General features: G+C 37.4%; 1 protein-coding gene across 11 annotated transcripts in view; it reads left to right on the top strand.

The window, feature by feature from the left end:
* PTBP3 (polypyrimidine tract binding protein 3) overlaps positions 1–9,497 on the top strand; it is a 101,934-nt gene extending 92,437 nt beyond the window's left edge. For all 11 annotated transcript variants that reach the window (XM_046657652.1, XM_046657633.1, XM_046657632.1 and 8 more), the window contains 4 exons: positions 1,098–1,190; positions 1,951–2,167; positions 4,165–4,242; positions 4,394–9,497. In XM_046657652.1, the coding sequence (XP_046513608.1) occupies positions 1,098–1,190; positions 1,951–2,167; positions 4,165–4,242; positions 4,394–4,526 (521 nt within the window). In that variant the 3' untranslated portion in view covers positions 4,527–9,497. The remainder of the gene's footprint in view (positions 1–1,097; positions 1,191–1,950; positions 2,168–4,164; positions 4,243–4,393) is intronic.
* The last annotated feature ends 5,899 nt before the right edge of the window (positions 9,498–15,396 follow it).

The following is a 15,396-nucleotide window of genomic DNA, read 5'->3' as shown; positions in this document are numbered from 1 at the left end:
ACATTTCTTTCTAAAAGTAGTTAATTTCTCGTTCATTAAAAAATTGTCACCCTCAACTTGAAAAAAAATTGTATGTGTTATTTTTTAAAGAATATCTATTTCAGCCACATATCATTTCTGAGAAGGACAGCTAATTTGGAATACTTGTCTTTTTGTTTTAAATTTTAAAAGTACGCTCATCTCTAAGTTCACTTCTTCTTAGATGCTTGCCCACAGGATAACCAGCACTCCTTTGTATGCCTTGAAGATTCTTTTAGTCATTCTGTCATCACATAGCAAAGTATGGTAATGATGCTACTATTTAAGGGTCTTATTTTTATAATATTGGCGATACCCTCTAATACATAAACTGCAATATATTTTCATAGATGGAATGAAAAAAGTGAGAGAATGCCCTTCATATTGTAGAAGCATCTGCCTGTAATTTCATCTATATAGTAAAAACTTAGTTGTCCTATTGGTTTATATAGACAAATCAGTATCAATAAGAGTTTGGTTATTTTCCCCCCACACCCCAATGAATCTCTTTGCCTGTCCTTTGAAATGTGGAGCCCACTTTGGGAAGCTCCAGTACAGAGAAATCGGGTGTGATGAGATCAGTTAGGAGGCTCTTATGATAGGCCAGAGGTGAAGTGGCAATGATGGCTTTGATAGTAGTGAGGAACGGAAGAAGTGGACGAAAGTGAGGGGCGTTTAGGCCCTAGAATCAATGGGTGCCAGCGATTGATTGGATGTAAGAGTTTGAAGGATAGGGAGAAGCCAAAAGATGACTCCCAGGTGTCTCACTGGAGCAGATCTGTGGATGATGGTAATATTTATCAACAGAGTTAGTCAACATTGGAAGTGGGGAGAAAGGGGAGATGAATCAGTTTGGGACATACTAAATTTGATGTGTTTATGGGACATCCAAGAGAAAAAGGGTGAGTAGATTAATAGATGTGGAACATAGGAGAGATACAAACTTAGGAGCGTATGTATGAAAGTGCTCAGGGAATATATAAAATATAATATGAGAAAAGCCTTCTTTAAATGTTTTAGTAAAATTAATTAAACATTACACAGTCAGGCATTAAAAACTGTTTTGTCTTTTTAATTAGGAGTATATGGTGATGTACATCGAGTGAAGATTATGTTTAATAAGAAAGAAAATGCCTTGGTTCAGATGGCAGATGCAAATCAAGCTCAGCTGGGTACTGATAAGTAATCATGGTCCGATAACCTGCCCCTTTAAGTCTGAATTTTCCTATAAAATTAGCTTACAGCTGCTAGCAATATAATTTTACTGAAGAGTACCTCTTTATGCTAATGTCTTCATTATTATTTGGACCTGCTTATATTTTAAGATTGAAAAATATTTATTACTCTTTGAAGTCTGAAGTTCGTTTATATACTTGAATATATTATTGCTGTTTCGAGGTTGATTTTGGCATTTTTCCATTAAGTTTAGACTAATAAATATGACTTAGTTTATTTCATTTTATTTCGTTCGTTTGTTTCCAAATTAAGTTCTCTAGAACTTAATTTGAATGGCTTAAAAGTTTGGGCACACTTCATAATGATGGTGCAAGAAAATGTCGTTCCATCGCCTCACTGTTCATTGTTATATAGTGGACGTTGACATCTTATTACTCAGACTTTTTTGTAAAAAATTCTTTGCTTGAGATTAAACTTATTTATTCAGCACATTTCCTGAGCACTTGCTAAGTTCCCAGCACTCTGCTAGGAAGATAGTCATTTTTTGTTTGATTGCTATTCTTTTATTATAGTAAAACAAAGTCAATTTAGTACATTTCCATATGTAAGCATTTTTGGATTTAAAACCATTTTAACCCTCAAACTGACAGTATATTTTTAAATAACGAATAAGAAGAATTTATGATAATTTATACAAGTGTTACAGAGACTGTATCTTAATACTCAAACTGTCCTTATTTTCTTCCTGTGCATCAGCAATGAACCACCTCAGTGGTCAGAGACTTTACGGGAAAGTGCTTCGCGCTACACTGTCCAAACATCAAGCTGTTCAGCTTCCTCGAGAGGGACAGGAGGACCAAGGTCTCACTAAGGATTTTAGCAATAGTCCATTGCATCGCTTTAAAAAGCCTGGCTCTAAAAACTTCCAGAACATTTTCCCACCATCAGCCACTCTGCATCTTTCCAACATCCCGTATGTACCTAATTAGTTATTATTCATTTAGATGATTAATAATCAACAATATTTTGTTTGGCAGAGGTAGAAACTCTGAAATTATTCTAACATAGCAGTTGTCCTATTCACTAATTTTTTGTGAGGTGATTTATTTGCCATCATGTCTTAAGAAGGTTATATCTCCAGTCATATACTCCAAAAGTAAAAGATAGCAATATTTTAAAATTTTCTCTCCAAACAGAGAATTAGCAACTAGTTGCCTTTCAGGTTATAAAAGGGCATACAAATAAGTTAATGCAGAAATGTTACATCAGTACATACTTGTTCATCCCTTTGCAGAGAAGTAAAGACTCAAGTAACCAAGAGAGCAAAGTCAAATGATTTGTATATCTAAGAATTTGTTAAAAATGAATTCTCCATTAATCTATAAGCTGCAAAGCCATATGCATGTTGATTACTTAAAAGCTAAAAATTATTTTCTTGTGACCACCTGTATTAACCAGTGTTGTAGCAGACTTCTTCTTTAGTCATCTTCTACCTCAAGGATCGACAAACTACAGCCCATGGGCCAGATCCATCCGTTTTGTTCCCTTCTTCTTCTCCCCAAAGGCCCCCAGTACATAGTTGTATATTCTGGTTGTGAGTGCTGCTGGTTGTGCTGTGGGACGCCACCTCAGCATGGCTTTGATGAGCGGTGCCATGTCCGCGGCCGGGATCTGAACCGGTGAAACCCTGGGCCGCCAAAGCGGAGCATGCAAACTTAACCACTGGGCCATGGGCCCAGCCCGCAGATCTTGTCATCATCCCAAACTGAAGCTCTGTTCCCGTTAAATCAGTAACTCTTGATTTCCCTCTATTTCCAGCCCCTAGTAACCACTACTCTACTTTCTTTCTGTCAGTTTATTCATAATAGCCTTTGAAGTAAGGTCATTAGTTTCATTTCATCATGACACTGAGACGCCCAGGTTAAGTGACTTACTCAATGTAACATACCAAGCGAATGAGAAATGGGATGTGAGCTCATATCTGTCTCCCTGCAGAGCCATTATTGTTGTATCCTGTGATGAGGAAGAGTCTACTTTTTTTTAGTCAGTTAACTCTCTTGTGATAAACCACTGTATTAGTTATCTTGTATTGCATAACAGATCACCCCCGAACTTAACAGCTTAACACAATAGTAAATGTTCATTATCTCATACCATTCCTGTGAGTCAGGAATCCAGAAGTGGCTTCGCTGGGTGGTTTTGGCTGAGAGTGCTTCATAAGGTTGCATCTGAAAGCTTAACTGGTGCCAGAAGATCACTTCCAAAGTGGCTCACTCATGTGCCTTGTTCTTGACAGGAGGCCCCAGTTCCTTGCCACAAGGACCTCTCCATAGGGTTGCTTGAGCGTCCTCATGAAATAGCAGCTAGTTTCGTACAAAGCTAGTGATTCAGGGTGGGAACTGCAGTATCTCTCAGTCTGGGAAGTCACACATGTCATTTCTGCAATACCCTAAAGGTTACAGAGGGTAACCTGACATCCCTATTCATTATGGGAGGGGCATATCCGAGGGCATGGATCCTAGGAGGCAGGGGTAATTGGGGGCCATCTTAGAGCCTGGCTATCACATACGCATATTCATAATTACTCTGAAAGCAGTTGAAAGTGTAGAACTCTGGACTTTAGCAGACAAGTCAGAACTAGGGGAGTAGCTTTGAAAGTACTGGAGTTAATTACTAAAGGCAGTGGTATGGCTAGTAATCCCTCTAAAAGAACATAGAAAAGTCGTCTTCTTTATATACCTGCCTGCATTTTATGCAGAAGATTTGAGACAAAATTCCATTGTTTGAGGACACATATGTGTCAACCTTGAACATCCAAATCATGCCTTAATTGCATAGCTTTATTTTCTTTGAAATGTAAGATACTCTGGAGATTTGACTATTGCATTTGTCCGTTGAATTGACAATTGAATCTTTGCTTCATTTGAGAATTGGGGCCAAGATAGTTGACTCTCTGTAATGTTTTCACAGCCCTTCTGTCACCGTGGATGACCTGAAGAACCTTTTTACAGAAGCTGGATGTTCAGTGAAGGCTTTTAAATTCTTTCAGTAAGTCCATGCTTTTAAGAAATACGTTAACATTCTTTAATATGGTATGTAGATTTTTAAGGTAATTCAATAAAGTCTTCTAGGGTTAGAGGGGAGGTTCGTAGGCAAAATTAATTGTATATACTTTTTATATCTCTTATACCATTTCCAGGAAAGATCGCAAAATGGCACTCATTCAGTTGGGATCTGTGGAAGAGGCAATCCAGGCCCTCATTGAGCTTCATAACCATGACCTTGGAGAAAATCACCACCTCAGAGTTTCCTTCTCAAAATCTACAATCTGACTTTTCTGTGAATTTTTCTTCTAAGACTGGACCATAATTTCAGTAAAACCTTCAGATATAAGACTGAAGCAGCTCAAGACCAATTCTGCCTCTTTCACAAAAATAACTCTTTCAGAGTTTGATATTCAAGTATATTCAAAAAAAATCAAGGGATGTTCTTTTCTCTTTCTTTTTTCCCCTGCCAATATGTGATCAAAGGTTTGTTTTTCCTTTGAACGATAGCTTCTATGAAAATAATCTTCAGGAAAAAAAAAATTTTCAATAATTTAATTCCCTATATTAAATTAGATTTCAAGAGGACAGACTTTCTTTTAGGTTGGGTCCAGATCAGCCTTATACAACATTTCTAAACTCCTTTGTACTTTGCAAAATTTAAAATAGACTTTTTAAATTACTTGATGTAAGTAATTTAAATTACTTACAACCAGGTTTTTAACTTTATGATTCAGAAGTTTGACCCCTATAGGAAATTAAGTTCACTTATAAATTACATTAATTATTTGACATGTATTGGTAGTTGTTATACATAAACAAATTGGGTATATTAGAAGCAAATTTATAAACTTGCATGTTTTCTTTCAATGGTTTCTGTTTTTCACTGTAAGACACTCCTTTGAATAATGTGTATCTCTAACTTTTTAAGACTATTTGGAGAAATGAAATGTCTCACCTGTCCCCAAGGAAATTAAGTGGAATCCAACCAGAATCATTATTCAGGTGTCAGAATAATGAATAATTTTGTTAGGCAAAATCATGTTTTAAATTTCAAAATAACACTTATGTGCTGAATCATGTAATATGATCTTAGAACATTTAAAAAGAAAAATAGTCCTACTTATAAACTACTTTTTTATAATTGTTTTCAGAACAAAAAGTTTACAGTCTTAAGGAAAATATTCAGGTCTATCATATGGTTTGACAGATTTTTTAAAAGTTATTTTTGGTAAGGTCTTCTTTTAGAAAAAATTAATCTCAAGGGTTTTTTGTACCACTATAATCTCTAATACTTATTCAGAATTACTGTGTATTTACTTAATTTCTTATTATGTGCCTTATTATGTGCTTATAATACGATAGGTTAGTTTTATCTAAGTATCTTGAAAGCTATATTGTGGTCTTGATGAGTGTTTTGTTTTTTCTTTCCCTGTTGTGATAAGGTTTTAAAGTTTTCTTTCATTGCAATTTTAAGTGGTTTTCAATAAGTAATAGTTTCTATTCAAATTTTTGGTGCTTTGGTGCAGAGATGGGGTGGGGAAGGGTAAATGGTTTGGGGAATAACAGTGCACACCTGTAGGCCTCTTCACATTGTGACCAATAGCAGTCATTGCCAGTTATAGCATACCAATTTGGGGCTATAAAATGCAATCTCAGTTTCTGGATCTTGTCTAATCTTTACCACCCATTAGAATTTGTCTCAGGATTACTTGGTTTTTCTCAGTACTCAAGTGAGAACTTGCTTTTCTTTGTTAATGTAACTTCGTTACCGAGTACCCACATATGTGCAGGATGAGCAGGTGGGTGCTTTCTCATACTCTGTCCTTCTCTTTTTGTTTGAATGTAAGAGTACATTTTAATCTTGCTTCAGTGATTGTATAATGTAAATTGTTTCTTTTTAATGAGAAACTTTGCTTTTGTTAATTATTCCTTCAATGCTTGACCAGATTTTTTAAAAGCAGAATTTGTCACAAGTGTCATTTTTGTTCACCCCTTTTACACTTTTCGGATTCTCAGAGTAGCTCATCTCACCTTTTAAAAGAATATCTCAATCTCTTTGCTAGATTCCAGCCATTAATTTGAACACAGGAAGGTTTTTACAAAAGAAATTTTACGGAAAATTGGAGACTACAAAAGATATAGGTTGTTAAAAAGCAGAATTCACTCAACACTGAGCAACAGTTCGTAGAATAGGAAGGAGGACACTAAATTGAGACCTTTCAAATGGATCAATTTTAGCATTGGCTGAATAAGTAGGTATAATTGTTTATCTAGTTTTTCTTTTCTCACCTATGAGGTATATTTTTACCAAAACACTGAGTATGGGCAGAGGGAAAAAAATTTCTTTGAGAAATCTCCCAAAATTTGTTTCTTTTTTTTCCTTCCATACAGGCACTGTTAGAATTTTCAGTAGCATGTTAAATTGGATTATTTCATTAGCTTTGAGTTAGGAATTCCTGCGTGATTTTAATTCATGATTCTCATAGCATTCAGTGTAAGTGTAGCAGAAGTGTAGCAGAATGGAGATCATAATGGTGTTGAATGTAATTTTGAAGTAGGGAATGGCCTTTAAATCGGAGTGAGAACATTTGAATCCTTTTCAGGGATTTGTGTGTGTGTGTGTGTGTGTGTGTGTATAGATAAGTGTATATACATACATACACTCTTCTAATGTTGTACATACATATGCACATTATATACATTTTAATTTATTGACAAAGAAAATTAACCAAATCAAGATTTGGAAAAGTGAGATATTCCTGTTTAAAATAGTGTGTTTGAAACCATCAATTTCCATCTAAAATTAGCTGTAGCACATAGATGTGTCCATATTGGGTTACTTGCTGTTTGAATTATAGAGGTCTACAGTATTTGTGTTGGCATAGTTTCTGTAAAAAAGATTTAAAAATATCAGGGTAGTGGAAAAACTAGATCTTTATTTTTTTTTGTTTTGGCATGCATTTATTTGATATCTTCTAAGCAATGTTTATTTTCGCTGTGGAACTATCATAGTATCCTATTTTTAAGTTTGTTTACTTTATTTTAAGGAGTATTGTCTTATCACTTTTGGAGGTGTCTTGACTTTTACACAACGTATATATATTCAGGACTTTAAAAAATAGCAGTACACGTTTAACAGTAGCAATTAATGCCAAAAAGTTTTGCTTTGAGATTTAAATAACTTGATAGCAGTAAAATGTGTTTTGTGTGAGATACAAATAGAAAAATGACCCAGCATCTTAAGTGATAACTTGCTGGAGAGTATCAGAATTACCCAGTAGTTCCTACAGAATGCCATAAATTCTTTAAGACTAAATATTGTATTCAGTTGTTTGTAGTAATGTTTCTGATTCCATTGTTGAAAGTGGCAGATCTCACCGTTTTTAGAGAGGCAGTTTCTGCCTGCCTAATTCCTTATGGGAGCACTGCCTGTTTGGGCTCCACCTAGGATGGTGATCATACGTTCTGCTTCAGTTGATTGGAAGTAACTCTCGTGAATGTCTCTGTTCAGTTTCATAGAAACTTTTCAAAGCTTCCATGTCATTATGCAGCAGAGTTTATTCGTTGAGTATATTATCAGGTAATTTCTCTTCTCTTTCCACTAAATATTTTTGGACAAAAGATGACAAGCTCAGAAATAATCTGTTTTTACCCCCAATGAGTCACTTAAAAACCCTAAGTTTGCCAAACTATCAGCATATCTCTTAGAAAACCTAATGTGTACTGCTATTTTTAAAACCAAAAAGACAGCATGACTATGCGTAAAGCATTTTTCTTAGCCTTTCCTTTGTCTTGATCTGTAGTTAACAAGAATAATACTGCCAGACTTAAAATATTCTACTGTTGTGCTAAAAGGAATACAACTTAGATTGCACAAAACTTTTCCTTTAGAGAAAATATAACTCAGCTGTCTTTTAAAAGAGCTGTGTTGTTATCTACAAGACTATTTGCAGTCTTTTTTCAGAGCAGATTCTAACAGTTAGTTGTGAATGGTTTAAAAAATAGAAAATTACTAAAATATTAGTTTTGGGGGTTTTATAGAGGGAGAAAAACAAAACAGGACCAAAGTTTATGTGCCTTCTTCAGTAGTCTTAATTGACCTTTTCTTCCTATTTGAGACTGAGGTAGCGTCAGTATTCTGGTTTTCAGGAAATATGTACTATATAGTTTTCGAAGAATGTTATCCCACAGGCTGTTCATAGAAGCAAAGAACTGTAACTGTGTCCATGAAGTCTCGGTTACACTTTTGCCTTTGTCACATAATATTCAGTGTATAGCATCGTGCAAGTCCAGGACAGAGCTACCCTGAAGCTTTGTGGTAGTCATCCCAGTTTTTGTAACCTGAGGCGTATGTTCCAGAGAACAGGGATATGTGTGGTCCCGTGACCTTGGTGATGATAGTCATGATTGCAAGCTCTTTATGGCAAGCTTAAATCAGCACTGTAAACAGATTTTTGTTGTGTTATTTTCGGTTCTCGAATCTATGTAGTAGTTGTAATAATAAATATTTAAATAGCTATTTTTGATGTCATTTTAAAAAAATCATCCCCTGGCCTTTTTCCCCTCTTACCATTGTTACCCAGATCTTTTAAAAATTCATCCCACATCCAGAAAGTACTAATTATAAAAATTGCTGACCAAGCAAAGTTTTGCATCAAAATGTCACCTCATTGCTCTGACCAAAGACTGACTGTTGTGGTTTGAACTCCTCTCTGTTAAGCGTGTTTTCCTCAAGCTCCTTTCTGAAAGAAGACCCAGTGCAAAGCGGCCTTTACTTTCTATTTCCTATTGGTGAATAGACTACTTAGAGAAAATGGGAGTTTAAATGTGGACAGAATGGATTAGGATGGCAAGGGGTTGATGGGCATTTTCAGTACTGTATTTAAGGAAAAAAAACATAGCACAGCTAGGAGCCTCGGACGTTGTCTTATGTTTTACGTGGTCTGTTCATAAAATTCCCGTTTTCAGTTTATAAGAATGTTCATCTAACAGAAGAAAATGCTGTAAATATTTGTAACAACATTTTTTTTAACCAGGCCAAAAAAGAAAAAAAAAAAAGGTTTTTGGGAACAAGTTAACATATAAAGTGGTTTTATATGAAACATCAATTGTCTTGTATATTTTGATAAGCAGCAGTACCAGCTTTCATTTGTAAACAGTTTGTGGCATTGGAAGAAAAGGATTCTGTGATTGTTGAAGTGAATTATGTTATAAATGCAAAGAGAAGATAAAATATTAAAAAACATATTTTCTAAATGAGTAGTGCATGGTTAATTCAAGCTTCTGTACACTACAGTATATTCCATTTTCATTCAGTTTGTATATTTGCTGACTATTACTTGATATCTCTAATCTCTTTTCCTATAAGTATAGCATTGTAGCATGCCTTTTAATAAATGTCATGACATCTGTACTCTCTTAAAATTTTTCTGTGTTCTTGTCTGTACTTTGGGTTTCCCCTTGTCTTACCTGTAATTCTACTGATGTCATATTTTCTTTTCTTTTTCCTAGCCATCCATCTAAACTTGTCCTAGTTAGAGAATGGCAGGCACATATTCATACAACTTTAAAAACGGAAAACGTCCTAAGTCTACTAACTACGGGAGCAATTCTCATTAGGGGCAAAGTGCTTTTCTAATTGTCCTGTGATGCAACTTCTCTGGCACTCCTCCTTTAGTGCAAGTACACTTGGTCACACTTGTGTGAGTGCCCCCTCCTCCCTTTCTTTCTGTGTATCTCTCTCTCTCTGACACATTGATATATGTGCATTGCCAAACAAGAGTTGTGCTCCCTTTTCTAGTTCCTTTTGGCTTCCCTGTGAGATGAGGATACGTAAATTTTGAGACATGAGGTGATCTCAACCAAGTCTCTGTCCTTTGTCATTAAGGAGTAACAGAGTTACCAGCTGCTTCTGTATTACTTTTCCTTAAACAAATGTTTTATGTCTAGATTTTTTTTTAAGCATAAGAGGCATTTTTATCAGGAAAAGATAAAATAACACTATTGCCAGATGAGGTCTTTGTAGACTTGCTCGACCATGAAATGCTGATTTACACAGCAGAGGGCTTATCACCATCATTAAGAGTCATGCAGTTTTGAGCATAAATGGATCTAAGTGACCCCCTAGTTAAACTTCCACTTTTTAAAGCAGCACAGAGAAGGAGATGACTTGCCCAAGGCCACATGCCAGTTAATTGCGGAGTCTGGCCTAGAACGCAGGTGTCCTTGACATTACAGTGCTCCCCATTGCATCCAGGTGTGGTAGTTCCGCCCTGCCGAGTGCTGTGAGGATTAGGATCTTGAAGGTTGCTACACGGTATTGGGGTACTTGTGTATTCTTCTGGAAACTACTAAAACCAATTTATGGACATGCATAAATGGTGGGGGTGTTTCTGCTGAAGGGTAAAAATGCTTACCTACTTTTGAAAATTTTAAACTAAAAATGTAATTTCAAGTTGTAAGTTTGAAAAAACTAACTCTTAAGAAATGTAGTTAGTATTTGTATTAGTTTGCTAGGGCTGACAAAAGAAAGTACCAACAGACTAGGTAGCTTAAACAACAGAAATTTGTTTTCTTATAGTTCTGGAGGCTAGAAGTCCAAGATCAAGGTGTCAGCAGGGTTGCCTTCTTCTGAGGCTTCTTTCCTTGGGTTGTGGTTGGCCATGTTCTCCCTGTGCCTTCACATGGTCTTTCCTCTGTGTGTGTCTGTGTCCCGATCTCTCTCTATAAGGACACCAGTCATATTGGATCTGACCTCATTTTACCTTAATCACCTCTTTAAAGGCCCTGGCTCCAAATACAGTCACATTCTGAGATACTGGGGTTTAGGACTTCAACGTAAGAATTTTGAGGGGGGTGGGGCACACAGCCCCGTGGCGCAGCGGTTAACATGCACCTTCCGCTTCAGTGGCCCGGGGTTCGCAGGTTCGGATCCTGGTTCTGGACATGGCACCACTTGGCAAGCCATGCTGTGGTAGGCATCCCACATGTTAAGTAAAGGAAGATGGGCACGGATGTTAGCTCAGGGCCGGTCTTCCTCAGCAAAAAGAGGCGGATTGGCAGCAGATGTTAGCTCAGGGCTAATCTTCCTCAAAAAAAAGAAAAAATTTTTGAGAGGACACAATTCAGCCTATAACACTGTTTAACAAAGATTACTCATTCAGCTGGCCAAGTACTGATTGTGCCCCCAATTGAGCTGGGTGCTGGGAAAGATGGAAATATTGAGGACATGGTGACTTACCTTTTAGAAATGTGTGATCTAGTGGAAGTGTCAGCCTAAGTCCACACACCAGATGGTCTTGAACTCTTGCCTTCAATAGGAAGCACAAAAAATGGATCACGAGGTTTCTCTCTCGGCAATTTGTCAATACAAATGGCTAACGCTATCCTAGAGCTAATTGTGAATATGTAGGAACACACACCCTGTGGTAATTACTCTTCATGCTTAGAAATAAACCTTTTCAGAGCAATGATCATTTCTGAGACATGCCATTGCTTGAAGAACAGTTGTAGAGATAATCAAGTAAGAGGCCACCGTCAAACAAGCTGCGCCCAATTTTTAATGCCCAACATTTGTCAATAATTGAACTGCGGTGATGGGTTAGAATAGTTAGACGCGTTAAACCTACTCTGTTTATAATCTGTGTGATCGTTCCTACATCAATGATGTTTTTCTGTTGTCCTATTTCAACTGCTAATGGAAATTTGTCACTGTGTTTCTATTGAAACAATTTATGCTGAACTGATAAAACTCCAATAGCAATTTCGGTGGAATTACAGCATTTGTAAACCACTGGATTTGGATGTAGAATTCCCACCTCTGCTAATATAAAGATAGTTTAATGAACCAGGAAAAGTTAATGATGCTAATGCTCCATAAAAATTCTTCTATTTACTTCATTCCTATGTTTTTTCTAAGGATTTAGACAATGTATTAGGAAAAACTCAACAGTTCTATTGCCATCAATTGCCCTCAGATTAAGTAAGCACCTCTAATCTTTGTTCTGTGCCTAAGGCTATGGAATTATCTGCTAAATCCTTGATCCTGCAGAATACAAATGTCAAATTCTAACCTGTTAAGAGATTGTCTTTAACCAAATGGAACTGATGTTAGTTGTGTTAATGTTAGACAAAGTATACTTTAGGGAAACGGGCCCTATTAGAGACAAAGAGATTTCATGAGAGTATTTATGTAATGGAATACTTTATGCAAATGAACACAATAAAGCTACCTAAAAGCTAAATGGAAGATGTGATGTTGAACAAAGGAAGCCATACACGGAATAATACATAATGTGTACTTTTATTTACATCAAGTTCAAATACAACATAGTGGTTACCTTTGGGAAGGAGATACTTGAGGGTGTGAGGAGGGGTTTCTGGCGTGTGGTTTTCTTTCTTAACCTTTGTACCAGTTACCTAGGAGTGTTGACTTTCTGATAATTCATAGAGCTTGTATACTTAGGATTGGTGCATTATCTGTGTGTTATACGTCAATTAAAAGGATTTTGAAAAGTGATTGTAATTGAGCAAGGAGCTATAAATACCATTCTCCTTACTTTTTAAATCAGCTGATTATTCTACCCAGTAAGACCTTGTCATAAAGTACTCCAGAACCATGGACTGAGTTCCATGTGACGCTCTCCCACATATATCTATATTGCATTTCTCTGACCATGGCATTCCTATAGGGAAAAGTGTTTCCCTGACAGAACAAAAATCACAAACTGTGTTTTCAAGTAAATTTTACATTTTTGGACAGTTTTACACCCAACTAGATTCAGAAAGATTTCATTAATACATTTTACTTTTTGTTTTTGCAACTGCAAGCCTGATGTTGTGGGCTATTTGGTGTCTAACCCCTTACATGTTTCCAACAAGAAAAGCCAGAAAGCCCTACCTAGCTTTCTAGCATCCTAAGAGGATACTTGATTCAACAAGCTTAGCAAAACTTCTTGTCATTAAGATTCTTAAATACATACTAATTAGTATAGTATGAAGAACCCCAGTACTCAATACTCAACTGCAACGAGTGGCCGATCTTGTTTCAACTATTCTTCACCATGTTCCCTGGGTTATTTTGAAACAAATCCCAGATCGTATAATTTCATCTCTAAACATTTAAGTATGTGTAAGTCTATACATTGCAATTGTCTTTTTTTCTCAAGATTGGCATCTGAGCTAACAACTGTTGCCAATCTTTTTTTTTCTGCTTTTTCTACCCAAATCCCCCCAGTACATAGTTGCATATTGCAGTTATGGGTCCTTTTAGTTGTGGCCTGTGGGACACCCTCTCAGCGTGGCCTGATGAGCAGTGCCATGTCCGCGCCCAGGATCTGAACCAGTGAAACCCTGGGGCGCCAAAGCGGAGTGCGGGAACTTAACCACTCAGCCACCCCTGCAATTGTTGATAAAGCCGTTTAATACATAGCTTCCCTTTTCATTATGTTTTTTTTCCCTTGCAACTTATTTGTTGAAGAAACTGAGCTGTTTGCTCTGTAAAAATTCTAACAGTCTTGGGGCCAGCCCCATGGCCGAGTGGTTAAGTTCGTGTGCTCAGCTGTGGCAGCCCAGGATTTCACCAGTTCAAATCCTGGGCGCGGACATAGCGCCTCTCATCAGGCCATGCTGAGTGGTGGCATGCCACGTACCACAACTGGAAGGACAGCAACTAAAAAAACACACACAACTATGAACCGGGGGGCTTTGGGGAGAAAAAGGAAAAATAAAATCTTTAAAAAAAAATTCTAACAGTCTGGATTTTGTGGATTATGTCCCCATGATGTTATTTCTTTAATATGTCTTTCCACCTCAATTTTTTTTTTCCTGAGGAAGATTAACCCTCAGCTAACACCTGTGCCAGTCTTTCTCTATTTTGTTTGCGAGTTGCTGCCATAGCGTGGTGGACAAGTGGTGTAGGTTGGTGCTTGGGATCCGAACCGGCGAACCAAGGCGGCCAAAGCGGGAGTGCGCTGAACTGAACTATGCCGTGGGGCTGGCCCCTCAAGTTTTCTGTAAATTGTGAGCTGCTGCTTCCCTTGTAAATTGTGAGCTGCTGCTTCCCTGCTTCCCTTGTTCCTTACAGTCCTTATTATATAATAATTCCTTACTATATATTCCCTCACACAATGTATTTGTTAGAGCTGCCCTAACAAACAACCACAAGCTGAGAGGCTGAAACAGCAGAAATGATTTCCTTTTTTTTCTTTTTTTTCTTTTTTTGAGGAAGATCAGCCCTGAGCTAACTACTGCCAATCTTCCTCTTTTTTTGCTGAGGAAGACTGGCTCTGAGCTAACATCCGTGCCCATCTTCCTCTACAATGTATGTGGGACACCTGCTACAGCATGGCTTTTGCCAAGCAGTGCCACGTCCGCACCCAGGATCCAAACCTGCAAACCCCAGGCCTCCAAAGCGGAACGTGCGAACTTAACTGCTGCTCCACTGGGCAGGCCCCAGAAATGATTTCCTTAAGGTTCTGGAAGCTAAATGTCGGGATAAGGCACCTGCAGGTTTGATTTCTTCTTCCCTTCTCTGTGGCTGCCTTCTGTGTCCTGACATAGTCTGTGTGTGTGTCCTAATCTCTTAGAAGGACTCTAGTCATAATGCACTAGGGCCCACCCATCTGACCTCATTTCACCTTAATCACCTCTTTAAAGGCACTGTCTCCAAATACAGTCACATTCTGAGGTATGGGAGGTTTGGACTTCAACATACGAATTTGGGGCAACACAATTCAGCCCATAACACACGTTTCCCCCTTAGGAACTCATGACTCTGCTAAGAGAATCCTCAGGACCTTAGGAGCCAGACTCAGAAAAGCTGTCTGTCCCTTAATCTTAGTGATAAGTCTGTGCTCTTTGTCCGGGAAAGAATGAGTGGATTGAGACTCCAGAGGTTTGAAAAGCAAATTCTTAAATTGTTAAAAATGTAATTCTCATGCAAAAGATAGTGAGCACGAGTTAAAGTTTTATTTAACTCGTTAATGAAGGAGTTGGCAGAATGACAGAGCTGGATAGAAAAGAATCTGGAGTAGGTTTCATATAATTAGTAGGGAAGGGGATTCCAAAATGAGAGTTCTAATTTAGATATAAAACCAGTTAATCTTCTGCAGGCAATCAAATCATAACATTTGGGGTTCTCTACTGGATATATATA

This window comes from Equus quagga, chromosome 1, assembly GCF_021613505.1.
Source record: "Equus quagga isolate Etosha38 chromosome 1, UCLA_HA_Equagga_1.0, whole genome shotgun sequence".
NCBI lineage: Eukaryota > Metazoa > Chordata > Mammalia > Perissodactyla > Equidae > Equus > Equus quagga.
Note: the sequence above shows the minus strand (reverse complement) of the source record. Positions and strands in the feature narration are given on the sequence as shown.